The sequence below is a fragment of the Macaca mulatta genome, chromosome 4, assembly GCF_049350105.2.
Source record: "Macaca mulatta isolate MMU2019108-1 chromosome 4, T2T-MMU8v2.0, whole genome shotgun sequence".
Lineage (NCBI taxonomy): Eukaryota > Metazoa > Chordata > Mammalia > Primates > Cercopithecidae > Macaca > Macaca mulatta.
The window spans coordinates 4,027,967-4,051,823 of NC_133409.1; the positions used below are offsets into that span (position 1 = coordinate 4,027,967).

At 45.8% G+C, this 23,857-nt stretch overlaps 1 protein-coding gene across 1 annotated transcript in view; it reads right to left on the reverse strand.

Annotated features, from left to right (window-relative positions):
• KIF25 (kinesin family member 25) overlaps positions 1-23,857 on the reverse strand; it is a 67,435-nt gene that overhangs the window by 20,686 nt on the left and 22,892 nt on the right. Inside the window, exons 6-8 of the mRNA XM_028846971.2 lie at positions 22,769-22,857; positions 18,811-18,847; positions 4,928-4,995 (exon numbers count right to left, since the gene is read on the reverse strand). Coding sequence (XP_028702804.2) covers positions 4,928-4,995; positions 18,811-18,847; positions 22,769-22,857 — 194 coding nt within the window. The remainder of the gene's footprint in view (positions 1-4,927; positions 4,996-18,810; positions 18,848-22,768; positions 22,858-23,857) is intronic.

A 23,857-nucleotide genomic window follows, 5' to 3' on the forward strand; every position in this document is an offset into this window, starting at 1 on the left:
TGCACAAATTCTTCTATTTTCTGTTCACTTCAAGCAGCACAATTTTGACCTTTCCCTTTGACCCTCAGTGTACTCGTACTGAGACGGAGCCCTCTGAGAAGACGCACGTCGGCATGGCCGGTGCTGCTCCACTTCCTTCTTCCCCAAACAAGGTCACGTGAGTCCCGAGGGTGGTTTCCTCACCACAGCGCCCTTGCCTGTGCTTCTGCACTGACCTAAGCAGCAGCCTGGTGTCATCCAAAGACTGAGACCTTCTGCCCAAATCCACCGCTTACTAAAAGCCATCCTTTCACTAGACTGGGCAGTGGTGCCCCCCGCAGCTTCCTCCTCAGGTCCTCCTGGGATGATCAAAAGCCTGAAAGTAGTTGGAGACTCTCAAGGGCTACGTGAAGGTGACGTATGTAACTAAACTCCACCCAGCTCAAGCTTTAGCCACTCTGTGACTCTCCTGCCCACAGGCATTTCTCTGTCACTCAGCACTCGGCCACACACACTGTGGGACTCTGGCTGCTTTGCAGTGATGACCGACACCCGCAGCCTGTGTGTAAGCCGCGTGGGGAAACGATCATACTTTAAACTTTTTATTCCTAATCCAACCCTACTTTATTCCTTCTCTGCAGCTCTGTGCTAAGCGCCTGAAGGTGCTCATTAAATCCTTCAGCACTTTAACCAAAGGGTGCATTTGGCTCTAAACATTCAACCCAATCCTTTATCAGTAGGCCACATGCTTCCTTAAACTGGTGCTGTTTACTTCCCAAGTCAAGTCTAGCAAAGGACAAGGATTGGAGGTGGGGTTGGGAGGAAGGAAAAAGCTTTTACCACAATGTATCTACCACTGACACCAGCTGACATGGTCCAGCCATCATCCAGCAAGCCCACGATTCAAACACGATCTAAATGAAATGCTTATTTCTTGGGATTCAAGGTAAGACCTTGTCCCCAGTCCCGCGGAGCTCCTGTTCCAGTTGGGAAGACGACAGTAGAAGCAGATACTACAGTGTGCCAAATGCTATTCCAACACATGAAGCAGGGGCAGGAAATGAGAAGTTGGAGCAGCTGCCTCCGACCGAGGGACACAGGGAAACTGAGAATTCCTCACGAAGGAGACATTCCCAAGCCACATCCCCAGGTCCTTCATCAGTGAGCGTCCCCACGTCTCAGATGAGTTTCCGGCCTTTGTTGGGATGCTTGTCCCACCTAAACCTCCAGAGCCGAGTCCAGGCTCAAGGCCTCTTCCCCAGAGGTGCTTCCCTCATTAACTGTTCCATTCCAAACATTCCTTTCTTTCTTTCTTTTTTTTTTAGAGACAGAATCTCGCGCTGTCATCCAAGCTGGAGTGCAGCGGCACATTCTCAGCTCACTGCGACTTCTGTCTCCTGGGTTCATGCGATTCTCCTGCCTCAGTCTCCCAAGTAGCTGGGACTACAGGCGTGTGCCACCATGCCCAGCTAATTTTTGTATTTTTGTAGAGATGAAGTTTCACCGTGTTCGCCAGACTGGTTTCGAACTCCTGACCTCAGGTGATCCACCCGCCTAGGCTTCCCAAAGTGCTGGGATTATAGGCGTGAGCCACCGCACCCAGCCAGCCAGGCTGGTCTTGAACTCTTGACCTCAGACGATCCACCCACTTTGGCCTCCCAAGGTGCTGAGATTACAGGTGTGAGCCACTGCACCCAGCCCCGAACATTCCTTTCTTCTCCATCCTTGGCCAATAATGTCACCTATTTTGATTGCTTCACCTTATTCTGCCAATGTTGATATTACCTATCATTGTAAAGATCTCCCAAGCCCCCCATCCCAAGCCTAGGTCTCAACTATGATATAACCTCCTGGAAGGAGTCAGGCCAACCCCATTTCCCTCCTTACCTAGCCCAACACCAGATTACTCTGAAGCACAGTAAAAAAAAAAAAAAAAAAGAGAGAGGTTTTTACTTAGATTATTCCCCTGCATAACTGAGTTATCAAGAAAGGACAAAATCAATAGTGGGAGAAAGGTCAGCCCACTGAAGGACTGCTAAAAAAAACCATGTGTCACAAGGAAGCGAAGTTCCACAAATGTTTGCATAAACAAACATGATGAAGCTAAGCCATGGGGTCATTACTCCAAAGTGCTCATAAATTGGCTTCTTTTCTACACTGATAAAAAGTATCATTTTTCTCTATACTGTTTTTAGTGCACAGACATGAGAAAAAGCTCTTACACGTGAAGACTGGCTTTGCTCTTACAAATCCCTTGAACCACCAGCACCATGTGTTAAAGTTTCTTCAGGAAGCTACTTTATTACATGTGAAACTGATGAAAATTTTCTTGAGTATTCGTAGTAAGATTTTAAAATATGATTATTTTAGGGGAAAAATCAAGTTATTTGGTTTTAGATACACAAAGTAAAATGTTTTTCAGTAAATAAATAATACAAATGCATGAGACTATACAGATTCTAATATTATTGCAATCCTTGAGTAATAACACGCATTCTACAAAATGCACTGTCTCTGAAGCTCTAGATCTCGACACATGGCGACTAAGATACTACAACTCCCTTTTTCTCCCCTAACCAACACGTAACTAATGCAACATAAAATAGAAACAAAATATGCTTTTAAATATGCTGCTGACATTGAAGGGAAAAAAGAAAGGAAACTGGCTGGGCGCGGTGGCTCACGCCTATAATCCTAGCCCTTGGGCGGCTGAGGCGGATGGATTACTTGACGTCAGGAGTTCAAGACCAGCCTGGCCAACATAGTAAAACCTGGTCTCTACTAAAAATACAAATATTAGCTGGGCATGGTGGCTGACATCTGTAATCTCAGCACTTTGGGAGGCCAAGGTGGGCAGATCACTTGAGGTCAGCAGTTCAAGACCAGCCTGGCCAACATGGTGAAACCCTGTCTCTACTGAAAATACAAAAATTAGCCAGGTGTGGTGGTGCATGCCTGAGGTCCCAGCTACTCGGGAGGCTGAGGCAGGAGAATCTCTCGAACCCAGAAGGTGGAGATTGCAGTGAGCTGAGATTGCACCACTGTACTCCAGCCTGGGCAACAGAGCAAGACTCTTTCTCAAAAAAGAAAAGAAGAAGGAAACTTTCTAGGTGCAAGAAATGAAGAGTGGAAAAAGGCTGAGTAGAAGGCTTGAATTGGTACTGCAAGCACCCAGGCTGAGAAACCAATCCAGACAGAAGCAACAGGGCTTACAAGCAGGGTTTTTGCCCTCTGGAGACAGGAGGCAGGACATGGAGGTGCCATGGCTGTGCAAGTCCAGGGCACTCAAACATAGGCCTAGTCCCATTTTCACCATTTCAAGTGTGCCGTGCAGGGGCCTCAAGCTCATTCACACTGTGGGGCTTGCGTCAGCCTCAGCCATCCCCGGAGCCCACTCTGTCCACTCGCTATGGGGTCTCCTGGAGTTTCACGTTGGTCCTTTCTGTTGCTGCGGTGTCAAGTTCACCCATCTTTCTCCTGCATCCCAACCAGTACGTTCGTGTCTCCTCGATGGTATTTCTTTCATCTCTAGAAGTTTTATTTGGGTCTTTTTATAATTTTTCATATCTCTTCTCAACATGTTTACATTTTCCTCTACTTCCTTGAACACACAGATTTATAATAACTGTTTGCACCTTCTTTACTAATTCTATCATTTGTATTATTTCTCGCTCTATTTCCGTTGTCTGAGTTTTCTCATTAGAGATCATATTTGCCTACTTCCTTGAATGATGTCTGGTAATTTCTGATGTCAGACTTTACTAATTACTCGCAATTGGGTGCACCATGTTTTGACCCTCCAATCCCAGTAATTTTTCTTCAGCTTTATTATGGGATGCCAGCAGTTACTTGGAAACAACTTGATCCCTCAAGGCTTGCGTTTAAGTTCTGCCATGTGGCACCAGCAGCCTTCATTCCAGGGCTAACTTCTCACTCGACCCAAGGCCTCGTGTATCACGAGGTATTTCTGCCCTGGCGGGAGCAGTCACAATTCCCAGGCCTGTGTGAGCTCTGCGGACTGTCTCCCAGGCTTCTCCCCAGTGGTTCTTTCCCGGCCTCGTCCTTCCTCCCGCTCCTGTGCTGGTCAGTGCTCAGCTGAGGCTTGAGGGGAGCCCTCTGCCCTTCTCCAGATGTGACCCTATCAAGCAACACAGGCTGCTGCTGGGGAGGGGAAGAGGCCCCAGGCACTGACGTCCTTCCGAGGAGCAGGAGGGCAGAGCCTGGGAGCAGGACCACTCAGCCAGCCCTTGGTAGCTGAAGGAGGATGAGCAGGGATTTGCAAAGGCCACACACATTGCTTCTGAGCCTTCCAGGGCTCTCCCACCACCCTGGGGATACACCACGACCTGGTGCCGAGGAAGGCATCTGACAGAAAGGTTACAGTTAGTTGCTAGCATCACAGTGAAATCACTGTCAACAAACTGGATACATAAAAAATGTCGATTTACTTAAAACCATGAACATACGGATGACAGATGTCCCTTGACTTATGATGGGGTTGCAACCTGAGAAACCCATTGTAGGTTGAAAATATTGCAAGTTGAAAATGCATTTGATACACCTAATTTACCAAGCATTGTAGCTCAGCCTAGCCTGCCTTAAATGTGCCCAGAACACACACATTAGCCTACAGGTGGGCAAAGTCACCCAATGGAAAGCTTCTTGTACGCTTAAGTGTTGACTGTTTCACGTAGTTTATTGACTACTGTACTAAAAGCAAAAACCAGAAGGGCTGTAATGGGTCCTTGAGGCACAGTGTCTACTGAACGTGTGTCTCTTTCACACTTTCCTAAAGTTGAAAAATCGACATCAGGGACCGTCTGTATTTACAATCACAATTAGTCAAAATGATAGGATAAATCGCACATTTCATTACTCAAACCCCAATGCAAAACTTGTACTTTTAATGTGGAAGTTTGCTTTATATAGCACCTTGAAAAGCACTTACCTTTCAAAATGATATGTCTTATTAATCAGAGGGTGGCCAGGACGATCACATTTCACCAGAACTGTTTCCTGAGAGAAAAGAGTAAAACAATGTCGTAAGACTTTGTGGGCTGCGTTAATTAAACACAAGCCCCACCGACCCCAGCCTGCCGCCTGTTTTTGTAAACAAGGAAGTTTGCCTGGAACACAGCCCCACCCTTTGTTTACATGCTGTGTACGGCTGCTTCTTCCTCAAGGGCAAAGTTGGATGATTGAGTTGGAGACCACATGGCCTTCAAAGATGAAAATATTAACTCCCTGACACTTTCCTGAAAAGGTTTGCCAACCCCATAAAGAGAAAAGAAAGTCGCATCTATTGAGGAATGCACAACAGAGCTCCTCAATCTGCCCTAGGCTGAGGGTAAAACACCCGAATTACTGACTCTAAGGGCCTTTGATAGTTCGCAGGAGAGATAAGGTTTCCAAATGGCTAAAGAAATCACATCTCAGACATCATTATATTCCATTGTAACCCATGGAACTAACATGTCTGTTTCAAAAACAAATTTCGATCTTGCTGGACTGTATTCTTAAATTATATCCTGTGTAAGGGAAGCAAAGGCATTTTTCAGCAAGAAATCTGAAATTAGTTTAGTTTCACTTAAGCAAAGAAAAGATGAACCTGGATTGGTTCCACTTCTTTTTTTTTTTTTGAGACGGAGTCTCGCTCTGTCGCCCAGGCTGGAGTGCAGTGGCCGGATCTCAGCTCACTGCAAGCTCCGCCTACCGGGTTTACGCCACTCTCCTGCCTCAGCCTCCCGAGTAGTTGGGACTACAGGTGCCCGCCACCTCGCCCGGCTAGTTTTTTTGTATTTTTTAGTAGAGACGGGGTTTCACCGTGTTAGCCAGGATGGTCTCGATCTCCTGACCTCATGATCCGCCCGTTTCGGCCTCCCAAAGTGCTGGGATTACAGGCTTGAGCCACCGCGCCCAGCCTGGATTGGTTCCACCTCTAAAACAAAATATGTATTCATGAAAAAGCAGGGGTAACGGGAAGAATGAAAACCACAACTGCAGTGGCGAATAACCCGGAGGCACTGGATTTTTTCTAACAGTGTTTAGCGGATGCTAGGATGATACCTCCACACCGTCTTCTTAGTAGTGTGTGTGTCTGTGTGTGTGCATGTGTATCTGCAATAACATGTCAAAGAAGTGGCCTATTTTGTAAAGACAAAAGCTGTGAGATTCAACAGCTGTTTGTGGTTGTTGTTGCTGTTTGTTATTCGCTTGCTGCTGGATGGGCGGTGGTGGGCAGCTGCCGGAGTCTTGTTGCATCTGGATTCTGTGAGATCTCCGATGTGAAATGCTGATATAATCAAATAGTGAACCTTTCCTGTCTTGCTAGAGGTGAAAGGTTGCAGGAATCCCTGGCATGCATCTGGGTGAGGCAGCTCAGGAAGCAATGACTGAACACCAGCCTCAGCCCCATGCTGCCTGGGGACAGAGCCTCGGCTGTGCCTCGGAGGCAGCCTTGGGTTGCTCACTGCCCCAAGCCCGCTGCTATTGTCCTGTGTAATGAAACAGCGCCCTGGCTATCCCCCTAACTGGCCTCTGCCTCCAGTCCAGCACCCCTCCCATCTGTCCTTTATGTTGTTGCTGTAGAAATCTTTCTCAAATGCAAATTAGAAAAGAAGGAAGCAGATGAAAGAAAGAGGGAGGGAATGGGTGACGCAGAATGCCACCTATTGCCGAGAGGTGGCTTGAGTCCTTATTTCAAACTCTTGATTGGACTGGGTAGACTGGGAGGTCACTTGCTACCATGATGTGTATCCAGTTTCCTGGGATGACTTTTGGGAGAGCGGGTGGGGATACAAGCTCGACCGCGGTGACTCTGGCAATGCCGGGAGGAGCAGCCGGTGGCTGGGGTCAGTCCGTGGTCTCTAATGCATCACAGAAGCGACCACCGGGATGCAGAGCTTGCCGGCACGGCTTTCACAGAAGAAGCTTACGTCTCTACTGAGTATTTACTGGGCAGTTATTGTGTACCAGAAACTGTTTCAGAACCTGCATGTTCTTACATGATAATGTCACATCCCCTATGTCAGAAGCAGCTCTTCAGTTCCTTTCATGCTCAAAATACCGAAGCAAAACTCCGACACCCACCAGGACCAAGCCCCTGGCCTCGCTGTAAGAACAGACCTCCCAGTCCCTAATCCAACCACCAGCCTAGGCCCCTTGCTCCTTTCTCCTGGCGTATTTTCATTTTTCTGCTGTCCACTTAGGGTATACTGTTCCTTTGGTACTATGCCAGAATGTAATCCTAGTGCTCCAGTATGAACTGCACAGGAACACACACCCCAAAGTGTTTTACTGCTGTCTTCAAATGTCCAAGTTTTAACCATAAAGAAAAGCAAATGAAAAATGCAAAGGTCTACAATGTCTGACCCGAAAGCTCAAGGGACACCATACAAGAAACATGCAAAGCCATAAAAACAAGCCTGAGTCCAAAAAGTCCCCCACGTGACTTAGAACTCCATTCCACAGCGTGATCATTCGATCTTAAACATCCAAAATTATTCCACAGCGAAGTTTAATTTTTCCAAACAGCTTCAATGCTTTCCTGCCTGTCCAAAAACCCTCCCCACTCCTGATACTAAATACCCTTAATTTCACAAGAAGGATTCATTTCTCTTGGCTTTTTAAACAACTTTCTTTTATCCAAATTTTCAAGCTCTTGACAGCATCCTTCTTTTTCAAGATGGGATTGCCCATCTGGAGCCACTCCCCTGAAGAGGCCTGCACACTCCCGCAGTGGGGACGCATGGCCCCTGCCTCAGGAATCACAAGGTTCCCATGAAATAACCCGTGAAAGCACCTGGCTCAGAGGCAATGATCTCTAAAAGCTGTTTTTCCTTACATTTACCTACTGTAGCATCCAGTTTTTGATTTATATCCCATTTCCTAGGATAACTTTAAAGGCACTTAGGGCATAAAATTCTTTGTCATCAAACGTTAGAGCTAAAAGTACGTTTAATTCACCCTCTTCATTTTAAAGAAGGAAACCTGAGAGGAAGAGGAGACGGGTGAACGACATGCAGACAGAGTCAGGGACTCTCCCAGAGGCAGACACAAAACAGCCAGGAGGGAGGGACTGCACATCAACGTGCTCCGTGCGAGCCAAGGCTGCCTGCTGCGGGTATCAACAGTCCTGTGGATGGCAGTTCAAGGCCCGGTGAACCCGAGTTAAAAAAGAACAAGTAATGTATTAAAGACCATACAACCTCTGACCACTAAAAATTTTGTCTCAGGTGTATCACGTCTATCAATCCTGCCAAGCACCACCACAAAAACATGCTTTACATTGGTTGCATGTAACTAAATAAGTGTCGTTTGATACACAGGCTCTGTTGACTGTATTCAGACATTCAAGTCAGTAACTGGCAAACTTAACAATAAGGGAGAATCACGGATGAACAAAGACAGTTCAGCAAGAACTTGATACAAAGCCAGAAACCTGTTCTCCCATGTCTGATTATCAACTGAGTGGATATAAATTAAATCAAAAATGAAAATAAACAGCCTTTAAGACAGCCGCCAGGAACTAGGGCAGTAGCCAGATTCTCCATCTGAGATCGACTTTATTAACAGATTGAATCCAAACGATGAAACGTTGAATTAGATTGCAAATGGACATGAAGTGCCGTGTTACACGTCCAGTACAAACTCAAACTCTGTTTAAACTTTTGGAAATAAAAACATAATGTGGGAGCCAGGAGATACAGGGTCACAAAACAGATCATTTGCTTTCTCAGCAGATTTGATGGCATGAAGCCCTCTAGTGAGCAGGCCTATCAAATTAAAAAGCAACATCTTGGATTCTGATTTAAAACAAAAACAAAAACAAAAACATAATCCAAAATGCCCCAATAAAATGTTATTTTATTTTGACGGGTAAGATGGAAAACTTCAAATATCTGAATCTGAAGATTCGGTGGAACTTTGGCAGGAACGGGAGAGGACTGCCAAGAGAATGAATAAAGTAACAAGGAACAGTAACAACAAACGACAGTGATGTTAATAATCATAATAAGCCTTCCCCAGGGGCTGGGGCCAGGCCTCAGCCTCAGGATGCATTTGCTCACTGAAAAACTCCTTCAGGTTAACCAGGATGCACACAGACTGAGGGAAGTGTAGAAAGGCAATTACTAAACCACAAATACTCGGGTGTGTTCACTTATAAAAGAAGGAGATTGATAAGGGGAGGGGATTGATAAAGTCCCAGGGCTCCTGTTAACTCAAAGTCCTGATGATGAGGATTTAATCTGTCTCCTTTTGTTTGACTCAAGCATACTGGTGCTTAAGGCATCAAGTGAGATAAAATATATATATATTTGCATGGTAGGAGCAAAGTCAGGAAGACACTGACCAGAGAGAGCTGGTGCTCAGCACCCTCCGCCCAAGAAAGGACCAAGGCAATGACTACACAGCTAAGCTCTGACTGTGTGGAAGGAAGAGAGCTGAGATCTGGCAGAGTGCACAGTGCAGCATGGGAGTGGAGAGACACCTGTGTTGACTGGAAGTCCAGGAGGGCAGAGTGGAGGCACCAGGCTTCTGCAGCCCCATCTCCCCTGCCTGGGTCAGATCTGCCTGGAGTCAGAAGGGACTTCCCGTTGCAGGGAAAAGGGAAGCAGCAGATCCCCACCAGCCCCCGTCACCACAGAAAACATCTACAGTCCTTACACCAGGGGAATCCTGCAGTCCTCGCAAGCCCTGAGCCTTCTGGGAGCTGCAGGAAATTTATGGCGCAGCTCCATAGCCCCAGATTAGGAGCACAAGGTGTGCACTGCTCACTCCCCAGCCATCCCTGTGAGCCAAGCTGCTGCAGCACAGCCCCATCTTGAGACCAGAGCCACCTCTGGAGCATACCCTGCTCTGCGGAACAGAAACCATGGCCATTCTCCAGCCTTGGAGCTCCATCTTCATGACGCCAAGCCCACACGTGTGGCTGAACATCACAACCCCAGCTGCATGGAGCCTGGGCTCAGGATTGGCTGTACTCTGGCCTTGCAGAGCAGGGAAATCAACCCCCATCACTGCCCTACCAGCTGGAGGAGTAGTCTAGCAGTCCCACCCACAGCAACCCTACCCTTGAGTTAGCTAAGCTGCTGTTCACCGCTTCCCTAAGCAGGAGAGTCCCCTGAGCCTCCTAGTGGCTAATACACCTCCAGGCCAGAGGAGGGGCTGTGCACCTGTGCTCAGGACATGAGAAATAGCCCCACAGTACCCCAACACCCTACAGACTTGCCCTTGACCTGCCCAATAAGAGCCTGAGAAACAGCCCCGTGGGCCACCTTCAGTAGGCATATCCTCAAGCCAGCCATGCAGCCTTGCACCTGTACCCCAGACCCAAGAAACAGCCACACAGGTCACCCCTGGCAAATATACCTCAGGCCAGCTGAGCAGCCATGTGCCCTTGTCCCAGGCCTGAGAAGCAGCCCTGTTGGCAGCCCCTGGCAAACACACCCTTAGGCCAGTCAAGCAACCATGCAGCTGTGGCCCAGACATAGGAAACAGCCCCTTGAATTGGTCCCAGCAGATATACCCCAGCTGAGCAGCCTTGTATCTGTGTCCTGAATCAGAGAAACCACCCTACAGATCACTCCTGGCAGGCACACTCCCAGGCCAGCTAAGCAACAGTATGCCCATGTTTCTGGCCAGAGGAACAGCCATGTGGCTCCAACTCCAATGAGCCAAACCCCATGGTGGATGACGTACTGTGTGCATGTGTGTATCCCCAACCTGAGATATAGCCTGAGAGCCTACCCTTGGAAAAGCCGCATCACTGTTAACACAGACTCCCTCACTGTAGGCCACTGAGAAACTCATAAACACCACTAGTGTGTCCGAAAGTTCAAGGAACTACATGGAGACTACATTACTGTGTCCCCCTAGAACCACGCACCCTAAGTCTTTCCTCATGAAACCTACTCTATAAAATTGGAAGAGATAATTTTTTCACCAGATGTATAGGAGTCAATGTTAGGGACACAGCAACCATGAAAAAGCAGGGAAATATGTAACCTCCAAAGGGAAGTAATCCTCTAGTAACAGAGCCCAATTATAAGGAAATATATGAAATACCAGAAAAAGAATTCAAAATAACAATCTTAAGGAAACTCAGTGAGATACAAGAAAATACAGACAATTCAATGAACATAGGAAAACAATTCATAATTTGAATGAAAAATACCATAAAGAGACAGAATTATAAAAAAGAATCAAATCTTAGAGCTGAAGAATTCAATGAAATATATGATATAATAGAAAAATAAAAATTTTTATTTCATTGAAATAAAAAAATACAATAGAGAGCTTCCACAACAGACTAGACCAAATAGGAGGGAAAAAATTCTAAACTTGAAGACAGGTCTTTTGAAATAACACAGGCAGACAGAGGGAAAGAGAGAGAATAAAACAATGAAGAAAGCTCATAGGATTTATGGACAGCTTTAAGTGAATCAATATTTGTATTATGGGCATTCCAGAAAGAGAAGAGAAAAGTTGAAGAAAACATATTTAATAAAAATATAGCAGAAAATTTCCCAAGTCTTGTGAGAGAAATGGACATCTAGGTCCAGGAATCTCAAAGACCCCCCCAGGCAGGTCCTCCCCAAGGCACATTGTAGTAAAATTGTCAAAAGTCAAAGATAAAAAATAATTTTATAAGCAGCAAGAAAAAAGCATTAAGTCATATATAAGTCCATTAAACCAACAGTGGATTTCTCAGCAAAGACTTTGCAGTCCAGGAGAGAATGGGATAATATAGTCAAAGTACTGACTGAAAGAAAAAAAAAATTCAGCCAATAATATTATACCCAGCAAAGTATCCTTCAGAAATGAAGGAAAAATAAAATCTTTCACAGACAAGTAAAAACAAAAAGAATTCATTACCACAAGACAGGACTTACAAGAAATACTCAAGGGTGTTTTACATCTAGAAGTGAAAAGACAATAACCACCATCGTAAAAAATACAAAACTATAAAACTTACTTGTACAGCCAATGCAAAAAGAAGAAACCAAAAGGAATCAGACTCACTACAGAAAACCACCTAAATGCAAAAAATAAACAAGGAGAGGAAGTAAGAAACAAAGGATATACAAAACAATCGAAAAGTAGTCAATAAAATGACAAGAGTAAGTCCTCCTATTAATAATAACCTTGAATGTAAACAAATTAAATTCCCACTTAAAAGATGTAGACTGCCTGAACAGATTAAAGAACACGACCCAACTATATGCGGTCTACAAGAAACTCACCTCACCTCACTTGTAAAGAGACATATAGACTGAAAGTGAAGGGATAGAAAAAAATATTCCAAGCAAAGAGAAACCAAAAGCAATCAGGAGTAGCCTTACTTATGTAAGATAAAACAGACTTCAAGTTAAAAACCATGAAAAGAGGACAGGAGGAACATTACACAGTAAGGGATCAATTCAGCAAGCGAATATGACAATTGTAAATATATTTTCATCCATATATATATATAAAGCAAATACTATTAGATCTAAAGGGTAAGATAGGCCCCAATACAATAATCACTGAGGACTTCAACACCCCACTCTCAGCATTGGATAGATCAGCATTGGATAGATCATCTACACATAAAATCAACAAAGAAACATTGGATTTCAACTGCACCATAAACCAAATGAACCTAGCAGACACTTACAGAACATTTCACTCAACAGCTACAGAATACATTTTTTCATCAGCAATGGAACATTCTTCAGGATTGACCACATGTTAGGACACAAAACAAGTCTCAACAATTTTTTTCAATCAAAATCACATCTAGTATCTTATTCAACCATAACAGAATAAAAGTACATATCAATAACAAGAGGAACATTTGAAAACATACAAATACATAGAAATCAAGCAACATGCTCCTTAATGACCAATGGATGAAGGGGGAAATTAAGAATGAAAATTTTAAATTCTCTGAAACAAATTAAAATAGAAATATATCATACCAAAACCTATGGGACACAGCAAAAGTAGTATTAAGAAGCAAGTCTGTAGCAATAAATGCCTACATTAAAAAACTAGAAAGATTTCAAATAAATGACATTATGATGCACCTCAAGGAACTATAAAAGCAAGAACAAATCAAACCCAAAATTAATAGAAGAAAATAAATAAAGATTAGAACCATGATAAAAGAAATTGATACAAAAAATACAGAAGATCAATGAAAAAAAGTTAATTTTTAAAATAGGTAAACAAATCAACAAACCATTAGCTAGACTAACAGAAAAAAGAAGACCCAAATAAAATCAGAAACAAAAAAAGAGATGTCACAACGTCTACCACAAAAATACAAAGGATCATAATTAAGACCACAAGTAACAAGCCCACAGCTAATATCCTAACATCTTTCAGCTTTTTCTTTAAGGACTGGAATAAGACAAGGATGCCGAGTCTCACTACTCTTATCAAATAGTATTGGAAGTCCTAGTCTTAGCAATTAGACAAGAGAAAGAAATAAACAGCATCCAAATCATAAAAAAGGAAGTCAAATAGTATTGGAAGTCCTAGTCTTAGCAATTAGACAAGAGAAAGAAATAAACAGCATCCAAATCATAAAAAAGGAAGTCAAATTGTTCCTCCTTGAAGATAACATGATCTGATATACAGAAAATCCTAAAGACTCTACCAAAAATCTCTTAGAACTGATCAACAAATTCAGTCAAGTTGCAAGATACAAAATTAATATGAAAAAATCAGTATTGTTGCTACATATGAACAATGAACTAAATGAAAAATAAATTTAAAAGGCACTCCCATTTATATACAACAGCTGCCAAAAATTTAAAATACCTAGGAATAAATTTAATCAAGGAGGTAAAAAACCTCTAAAAGGGTAATTACAAAACACTAATGAAAGAAATTGAAGAGGATGCAAACAAATGGAAAGATATCCCATGCTCAAGAATTGGAAGAATTAAAATTGTTAAAATGGCAATATAACCCAAAGCAATCTAGAGATTCAATGCAATCCTTATCAAAGTACCAATGACATTTTTCACAGAAATCGAAAAAATTGTAAAATTTGTATGGAACCACAAAAGATTCCAAATGGCCAAAGAAATGCTGAGAAAAAAAGAACAAAGCTGGAGAAATAACACTACCTGCTCTCAAAATATACTACAAAGCTATAGGAACCAAAATAGCATGGTACTGGCATAAAAACAAACACATAGACCAGTGGAACAGAATAGAGAACCCAGAAATTAACCAACATATCTATAGCCAACAGATTTTTTAACAAAGATGTCAGCAACACTCATTGAGGAAAGGATGGTCTCTTCAATAAATGGTACTAAGAAAACTGGAAATCCATATACAGAAGAATGAAACTAGACTCCCACCTCTTACACTATACAGAGGTCAACTCAAAATGGATCAAAGACCTAAATGTGAGGCCCAAAGTGATTAAACTACTGGAAGAAAACATAGAAGAAATGCTTCAGGAAAAGTTTCATGGGAATCTTTTTTGGCTTCAAGGAAGAAATTCCTTCATAAGGTAGGCCAAATCCATACAGTATTCCTTCATAAGGTAGGCCAAATCCATACAGTAAACTAAAGAGAATGTTCTGTTAAAGGAAAGAACAACAAATCCATGAAGTTCTCTCTTAGGCCATTTAAGATAAGAGACCTATGAGCCCACAGAAATCCAAGCTATGACTGACCACAAGTGGGAGACGTGATCTGAGAGACCAATAGATGCTTCTTCATCAACTAAGATGGACCCTAAGGTTAAGGAAATAAAAGGTACCTATGAGTCAGGGGTTTAGGGCTTGGCTGCCTGACAACGTCCTAAATTCCTATGGCTACAAGAAAAACCACACTCTTGCTAAACTCCCTAACAACAGGAGCCATCAGGAAAATCCCTAACTCTGATTTACAACCCAGACCACTGCAACCCTGATTAGGCAGAGGATCAGCCTTGCACAATTCTTTCCTGAGAAGCAGCTGCAGACCTCCAGCTATTTTTGACCAGCTTATACAGACTGTGCACAAACTCTGTGTCCTACAGTTCACCTTTTAACAGAGAGAGCTGGAGACTGTCTCTTCTCAGTTTGCAAACTGATATCACCGATAAAATCCCCCTTTTACTCTTTAGCCATCCTGGGGGTCATTACCATTGACTGTGGTAATCATTTTACTGATTGTATGTTTTGTTTTTGCTTCTGTTTTTGTTTTGAGATGGAGTCTCATTCTTGTTGCCCAGGTTGGAGTGCAATGATGCAATCTCAGCTCACTGCAGCCTCTGCCTCCCAGATTCAAGCGATCTCCTACCTCAGCCTCCCAAGTAGCTGGGACTACAGGCGCCCACCACCACACCCAGCTAATTTTTTGTATTTTTAGTAGAGACGGGGTTTCACCACGTTGGCCAGGCTGGTGTCAAACTCCTGGCCTCAGGTGATCCATCTGCCTCGGCCTCCCACAGTGCTAGAATTATAGGTGTGAGCCACTGCGCCGGGCCTTCATTGTAAAATTGATTACCACGTGTCATCCAACAATGGATGGTAATCATATACATCTGTATATAAAATTATCTTGTAGATGTTGAATATATACAATTTTTGTTGATTTTACCTAAATAAAGCTGAATCAATCAATGAATCAATCAATCAATCCATCAATAATACTTTAAAATAAAGAATTGTAAAAGTTTTTCTTTCCAGGGACATAGTTTTAAAGTACGGTTACATCAATTTTCTTGGCCTCTTTAAAAAAAATATAATCCATTAACTAAAACTACCTTTTAAAAAAGGGTTTCTAAAGTTTGCAATATGTAACCATCATCAGACTGATTCAGGTGACACGCCTTGTAGAACCGCAAACGAGACGTATGGTAATCAACGTGACACAAAATCATCTTCAAAATGACCATCGTGTCCTACGTGACCTGAGACTTTCATGTTAAATTCAAAATTATCAATGTTAGTGAAATGGTTAGCATTTCATGTGCTTTCTAAATTCATCTTGTGATCACCATAATAAGCAGAATGAAGGAGAGGCCCCAGCATTTTTTTTTTAACTGTTCTCACTGGGGACTTTTTAACATACGCAGAAATGGGGGAAACAGCACGACACGTCCTCAGGTGCAATCACCCGGCACCACAAGTGCTGAACATCCGGACAATCTTATTTTACAGATATTCCTGCACAATCCACCTCCCTTTCCTCGGCATACTTTACATTCAAAACCAGACAACGGATCGTTTTATCGCTAAGTATTACAGGCTGCATTTTTAAATGATAAGAACACTTTTAAAGCACAATTTGCCCGGTGTGGTGGCTCAGGTCTACAATCTTAGCACTTTGGGAGGCCAAGGCAGGAGGATCACATGAGCCAGGAGTTCAAGACTAGCCTGCAACATAGTGAGACCTCCCATCTCTAAAAAACCAAGAAATTAGACAATACAATCACCATGCCATTCATCACACTTTATAAAACTAGGGTCACATGGAGAGTGGCAGAACATGTCACCCCAAAATATGCCACTTTGGCATCAGGATTATCTTTACTTAAAGGCTCCTGAGAAGCCGGAGGCTCACGCAGAGCACTCCGGCTTCCCCTCTTCCTCCTGCACTGAAGGCAGGACCTGACCCTCCCATGAAGAGCCGCCCTTGCTGGGCCAGGAGCAAAGCATGTTCTCGTTGGTAGCTGGGGTCTGTGATGGTTAATACTGAGTGTCCACTTGATCAGCAGATTAAAGGATACAAAGTATTGATCTTGAGTGTGGCTGTGAGGCTGTTGCCAAAGGAAATTAACATTTGAGTCAGTGGGCTAGGAAAGGCAGACCCACCCTCAATCTGGGTGGGCACCATCTAATCAGGTGCCAGCTGAATATAAAGCAGGCAGAAAACTGTGAAGAGAGACTGGCCTAGCCTCCCAGCCTACATCCTTCTCCCGTGCTGGATGCTTCCTGCCCTCGAACATTGGACTCCAAGTTCTTCAGTTTTGGAACTTGGACTGGCTCTGCTTGCTCCTCAGCCTGCAGATGGCTGTGGAGGGACCTTGTGATTGTGTGAGTTCATACCTAATAAACTGTTCCTTTACATATACATCTATTTCATTCGTTCTGTCCCTCTAGAGATCCCTGACGAATACAGGGTCGAAGCTGAGTGGCTCTGCACAGATAGACCTGTTAGCACAGCCCTCGCCTTCCCTCCATCTCCCATCTTGTTTGGTGGCTTGTCCACCGTGGCCTCTGCCCAACACCACAGGGCAGCGTGCAGGCTGTGCCACTCATCAGTCTTCCTTTCCCGTGGGGCTCCGTGTCAGGTAGACCCCACATTCAACAAATCCGATGTTCTACCCCGTCAACCTGCCTTAGGCCAATTCCATTCTCAGGCCCTGCCAGGGACCCTAAGAGGGTACAGGAGAAGGTTTGCTCCCTACACACCCAGGACACACTCGGACTTCCCCCACTGTTCCAACAATGCCTGTGACAATCGGCTTGTGCACGCCAGGCTCCAAACCAGGTCGCACTGAGGCTGACTCATCTCATTCTACTGTGTTCTCCTGCCTTTAAAAACAAAACTTATTATTAGAGAAGGCAGGCAGTCTGTTCTGTGAAATGTCCACACTCTGGACTTGGCAGATGGTTTCCTCTCCTTTAAAATGACAGTCCTTGAGACTTGAGTAGATGCTGGTTTGATTTTGAAGCAAAAGTGCTTCATCAGTCCCGCTGTGTCCCACCTGCTGCACCTTCTCAGGACATCCTGTCTCTGCATCCCAACTTCAGGGGAGCTGCGAATGCTTAGAGGGTTTGAGGCAACCCTGAGCCCTTGTCGTGAAGATCCCACCAACTCTGACCAGCGTCCTCTGAGGAGCCTAGAGTCACTATTTCACTGGGGGTTTCAGATGATGGTTTTCCAGTTTTATCATTTGTTGAGTTTATTACCTAGAATCTTCTGTTCCCTCAAAAACCATGCATCTGCCCTGAGTATGTTTCCTACAGGAAGGACCTTACAGAGCTTTCCTCTTTCCATCACTTTTTAGAATAATGAGTCGATGTTCTAGCACCCAAAAAAGTAATGTGAGGTCCTTTTAAAAAATCATTATTATGAACTCAAGATTGTAAATATAATGATGTATTTCAATCTGCTCTAGTCCCTCCTTAATCCCCACGCTTCTATCCCACGTTGAGGGAGTGCCTGAGGTGGGCTCCATGTGCTGGGACACAGCCCCCCGCCCCCGTTCTGAGGCCGCCCTTGCTGTTCAGCCCGGAAGCGCCCCAGGCTCCTCCCACCCACTTCCTTTCCCAGCCCAGACTCGAGTTGTCTAATGAGCATCTCTCCTGCAGTGGGCTTGGTCCTCAGAGACCCCAGCTGGGGTGTTGGGCTGCTCCTTCTGACTTCTCGGCCTTTTCATGGCTAAAACTAAAAAGCACGGAGGCTTTTCAGGAGAAACACAATTACGCTTGATTCCAGTTTAGAATCACAAAGTTCACACTTGATATCATTGATTTTCTATTTATGTCTCTTTTCCTGGTGCTCTACATTTTAGAACCTGCTCATATTTGCACTCATTGATCATTTGGGCTGGAAAATAAATGGAAGTGAAGTAACTTCCTCACATAGCACTACGGGTCAGGAGCTGGTTTCCCACAAGGAAAGCGTGTCAAATGCTTAATTTCATGTGCCAATAGAAATCAAGGAACAAAAAAAAAATTCTTCTTAACTAAGAAAGCCTAAAATAAGTTACTTTCTATTCATTCAGCCTCTGAGTTGCTCTCCATTGTAGGGATCTGTGGGGACTATGGAGACCCACCAAGCAGTAAGCCGCTCTCTGAATAGAGTTTGCAAGGAAAATTATATACTCACGTCATCAACAGCATGGGCCACTTCTCTAGAGATGGAGCTGCAGGAATAAAACAACATTGAAAATACACATCATGAGGAAATTGCTTTCTGAATTCCTAACATTCAGCCTCTAACACACCCTTGTGTTTCTTCGCCATCCTCTCTGCGTCTGTCTTGGTCACTCTAAAACACCCCTGTGCTTCTCTGCCATCATCTCTGTCTCTGTCCTGATCTCCCAGGACCCTGGCTTGGCTCTTCTCTCTCTTCCTGTGTGCGTGGGTCCACCCTTCCATCCCTTTCTAAAACTCCACTCGTTGTCCTTTTTGACCTTATCCTTTTTTTTTTTTATTCTTTACTTTTTATTTATTATTTTCATCTCTTTCCCCCGCCTTCTGTCTTCTCTTGATTTTTTTACTCCAATACCCCTGTTCTTTATTTCTTGTTTTCGTCTTCCCTGTCTGCACTGCATGGGAGTCATCCATACTACAGTAATCCACGCTTAAATATCTCCTTCACGTGCAGTTTAGAGCAGTGGTGATACAGAACAAGGGATCCAAACCCCCGGCCACGGAGGCCTGTTAGAAACCAGGCAGCACAGCAGGAGGTGAGCGGTGAGCGAGTGAGCAAAGCTTCTCTGTACTTACTGTCGCTCCCTATCACTGGCATCACCGCCTGCGCTCAGCCTCCTGTCAGATCAGCAGCAGCATTAGATTCTCTTAGGAGCACAAACCCTACTGTGAACTGTGCATGTGAGGGATCTAGGTTGCACACTCCTTATGAGACTCTAATGCCTGAGGACCTGTCACTGTCTCCTTCACCCCCAGAGGGGACCCTCTAGTTGCAGGAAAACAAGCTCAGGGAAGCTCAGGCTCCCACCAATTTGACATTGTGGTGAGTTGTATGATTAATTTGTTGTGTATTACAGTAATTGAAATAATTACAATAATTGAAATAAAGTGCACAATAAATGAAATGCAGTTGAATCATCCTGAAATCATCCCCGTCCCGGCCTGCCAGTCCGCGGAAACCTTGTCTTCCACATAGCTGGTCCCTGGTGCCAGAAAGGTTGGGGACCACTGATCTAGAAGACAGGCTTGTCAGGTTCTCCCCTTCAGGAAATCAAGCATCTGCAAACCATCATGAATCCGAAAAAATGCAACATGTTTCAAAACCAAAAGCCAATGAACACAAACAATGTGAGAGTTCACACACACGTTTATGGAGCCTCTTAAGAAGCTCTGAGAAACTGAACAGCCCAGAGCGGCGCCATCCAATAGAAACAAGCCTCTGTGACTATGGAAACGTGCTTGTCTTTCTCACCTGCCCGAGGCCACGCCTCAGATGTTTTCTCACCTGCCTGAGGCCACGCCTCTGATGAGGCTACTGCAGCTGAGGAGCCCCTTTTCTGATGGGATTTCATTTGCATTCATTTGCATGTATTTCCCTCTCGTGGTGGGAGGCTCGCAGGGAGGCTGGTGTGTAACAAAAGCCGTCTGGAAGTGCCATGTAAAAGGCAAGTTCAGGAAAGCTGGTCACCGCTGGGGACCGCTAACTACAGGCTGAGCATCCCTCATCTAAAAATCTGAAATCCAAAACGCTCCAAAATCCAAAACGTTTTGAGCACTGAGAGGATGCTCAAAGAAAATGCTCACTGCATTATCTTGCTGATCCGGTACATGCAAAACATGAGCATTTGAAAATACGAAAAAATTCAAAACTGGAAACACTTCTTCGGGTCCCACACGTTTTGAATGAGGGCCACTAGGCCTGTCCCGTGCCACACCGACGTACCCGACAGGCCCAATTTCCAGTCCTTTGACAAGTGACAAGTGGCCACCACTCAAGAAAGTGCAGAAGGTACTAGAGCCGCCACAATCAAGTCTAAAAACTTTGAGGAGAAAAAGTTTCAATGATTGTCAAAAGATCCGAATTTCTTGTTTCACACTGTAGGACCCGCCAAGTGCTTTCTGAAACATTCTCAAGTCAAGTGCCGAACTGCAGGACGCAAACACGGTGAGACTCGAGCTAGGCCCTCCAAGGAAAGCTCATTTGGACAGATTAAGCAGAGGAACCCAAGACAAGAAAAACAGCCTGAGCAAAGCTACAGAGTCAGGAGCAGGCCCTAGTGACCCCCACCACTGTGGATACAGCCAACCCCATATGGTGTCAGGAAAGCAGGGAAGTGGAACCCCCTGGAGTGGTGGGAGGGTCAGCAATGGGCGTGGGGAGGGTCAGGTGTGGTCACCGATGGGCATGGGGAGGGTCAGGTGTGGTCAGCAGTGGGCATGGGGAGGGCCAGGTGTGGTCAGCGATAGTCATGGGGAGGGCCAGGTGTGGTCAGCGATGGGCATGGGGAGGGTCAGGTGTGGTCAGCGATGGGCATGGGGAGGGCCAGGTGTGGTCAGCGATGGGCGTGGTGAGGGGCAGGTTTATGGAGGGAGGGCAAGAGGGTCAGAGATGGAGGGAGGGCAAGTGTGGCCAGCAATGGGAGTGGCAGGAGGGTCAGGTATGGTCAACAATGGGAGTGGGGAGGGCCAGGTGTGGCCAGCATGGGAGTGGGAGGATCAGGTGTGGTTAGGATGGGAATGGGAGGGGAAGGTGTGGTCAGGATGAGGGGAGGGGCAGGTGTGGTCAGGATGGGGGCAGGGGCAGGGGCAGGTGTGGTCAGGAAGGGAGTGGGAGGGGCAGGTGTGGTCAGGATGGGAAGGGGGAGGGGAAGGTGTGGTCAGGATGGGAGTGGGAGGGGCAGGTGTGGTCAGGATGGGAAGGGGGAGGGGCAGGTGTGGTCAGGATGGGAGTGGGAGGGGCAGGTGTGGTCAGGATGGGAGGGGGGAGGGGCAGGTGTGGTCAGGATGGGAGTGGGAGGGCCAGGTGTGGTCAGGATGGGAGTGGGAGGGGCTGGTGTGGTCAGGATGGGAAGGGGGAGGGGCAGGTGTGGTCAGGATGAGGGGAGGGGCAGGTGTGGTCAGGATGGGAAGGGGGAGGGGCAGGTGTGGTCAGGATGGGAGTGGGAGGGCCAGGTGTGGTCAGGATGGGAGTGGGAGGGGCTGGTGTGGTCAGGATGGGAAGGGGGAGGGGCAGGTGTGGTCAGGATGAGGGGAGGGGCAGGTGTGGTCAGGATGGGAAGGGGGAGGGGCAGGTGTGGTCAGGATGGGAAGGGGGAGGGGCAGGTGTGGTCAGGATGGGAGTGGGAGGGGCAGGTGTGGTCAGGATGGGAAGGGGGAGGGGGCAGGTGTGGTCAGGATGGGAGTGGGAGGGGCAGGTGTGGTCAGGATGGGAGTGGGAGGGGCAGGTGTGGTCAGGATGGGAGTGGGAGGGGCAGGTGTGGTCAGGATGGGAGGGGGAGGGGCAGGTGTGGTCAGGATGGGAGGGGGAGGGGCAGGTGTGGTCAGGATGGGAGGGGGAAGGCCAGGGGTGTTGTTTCATGGGGAGCAAGTAAGAGTCATATTGAGTATGGTTTTCAAGTAAACATTTGAGTAAATGAACTTCAGACAGTTTTGCTTTATCCATGGACACCATCAAAACTTTCTCTAAGTCAAAAGCGTCAGTTGAGTCAATCCTCATTGACTGCCTGCACAGGGGCGTGGGTGGTCTCAGGTTCATAAAGAAGAGTGGGTGCTCCCTTTTTGATGTAGTGACATAAAGGGAAAGGTCCATTCAAAGCCTGTCCCTGTTTGTTCAGACCCCGCAGAGGCAAACCATGAAAAGACAGGCGCCCTCTCAGGTACAAACTGCCACCACGCACGGCGGGCCTGCTCAGGCGGTTTGGCTGTTTTCAGGCCGTATTCCAGAGGGCTGCTAACTGTCTGCTGTCAGCAAGACAGCTCCATCCTTAAAAAGAGCCCCCACCCACAACTCGAGAATATGCTGCTTTGGGACTGGCGGCAGGACAATAGATGGCGTTTAAAATTGTGCCACCCCTCTGTCTTCTCCGTGAGCACACACACAGACACACACACACCGTGCAAACACACGTTACCTGCTCTGCAAAACTGGATCATCTGATTCACTATCAAAAGGCAACAAAGGACGAATCCGACAGTGAACTCTGATATTTCCTCTCAGCTCCTACAATGATAAAGAGGTCTGCATGTCAACCCGGGCGCAAGACTGCACTGCGGAGCGTCCCCCACTGAACATGCACCGAGCACCAGCTCCTGAGACGCGGCCGTGACATCCGCAGCCCCATCTCCACTTCAAAAGGCCTCTGCAGGGCAGTGAACAGTTATTTCATTTACTTATTTAGTTTTTGAGATGGAGTCTTGCTCTGCCGCCCAGGCTGGAGTGCAGTGGTGCAATCTCAGCTCACTGCAACCTCCGCCTCCCAGGTTCAAGTGATTCTCCTGCCTCAGCCTCAATAGTAGCTGGGATTACAGGCGCCCACCACCACACCCAGCTAATTTTTGTACTTTTAGTACAGAAGTGCTTTCACCACGTTGGCCAAGCTGGTCTTGAACTCCTGACCTCAGGTGATCCGCCCGCCCCGGCCTCCCAAAGTTCTGGGATTATAGGCATGAGCCACTATGCCCGGCCATGAACAGTTATTTTAAACTGGATTCATACTTCACAAATGTGTTCACTTGGCAAAGGGGTATCACTTGCTAATAAGTACCAAAGAAAATCCCTTTGAATGGTATTCTGGGCTCAACCTTTTAGGTATTTTAGGGGGGATTCTGGAAATCCAATATCTGTCGTATTTCCTTGATTTACTGACTGGAAGGAAATTAGAAACTCTTTATTCTCATGAACTCCACTGGTTTCCAGTGAGCAACACATCTTTACTGTATGTGCCCAGACACTTGCCGAATCCGTTCTGAAATCCTGTCTTGGATTCACAGCGAGCTTATTCAGCCTGTTGTGATGAGCAGCTCCTTCTACAGTTTGAAAACGGAGTGAGTGTCATAGGCCAATGATTTACAGCCTCTGTCTGGTCTCTATGAACCCACAGAAGCTGAGATCAGCCTCTGCTTGCATGTTCTCCACGGGCCACACACTGCACGCTCGTCGTCTAGACCAGGAGACCCAGGCTTGAGGTGGAACACTCAGAACCTTCCACAACCGATTCTTC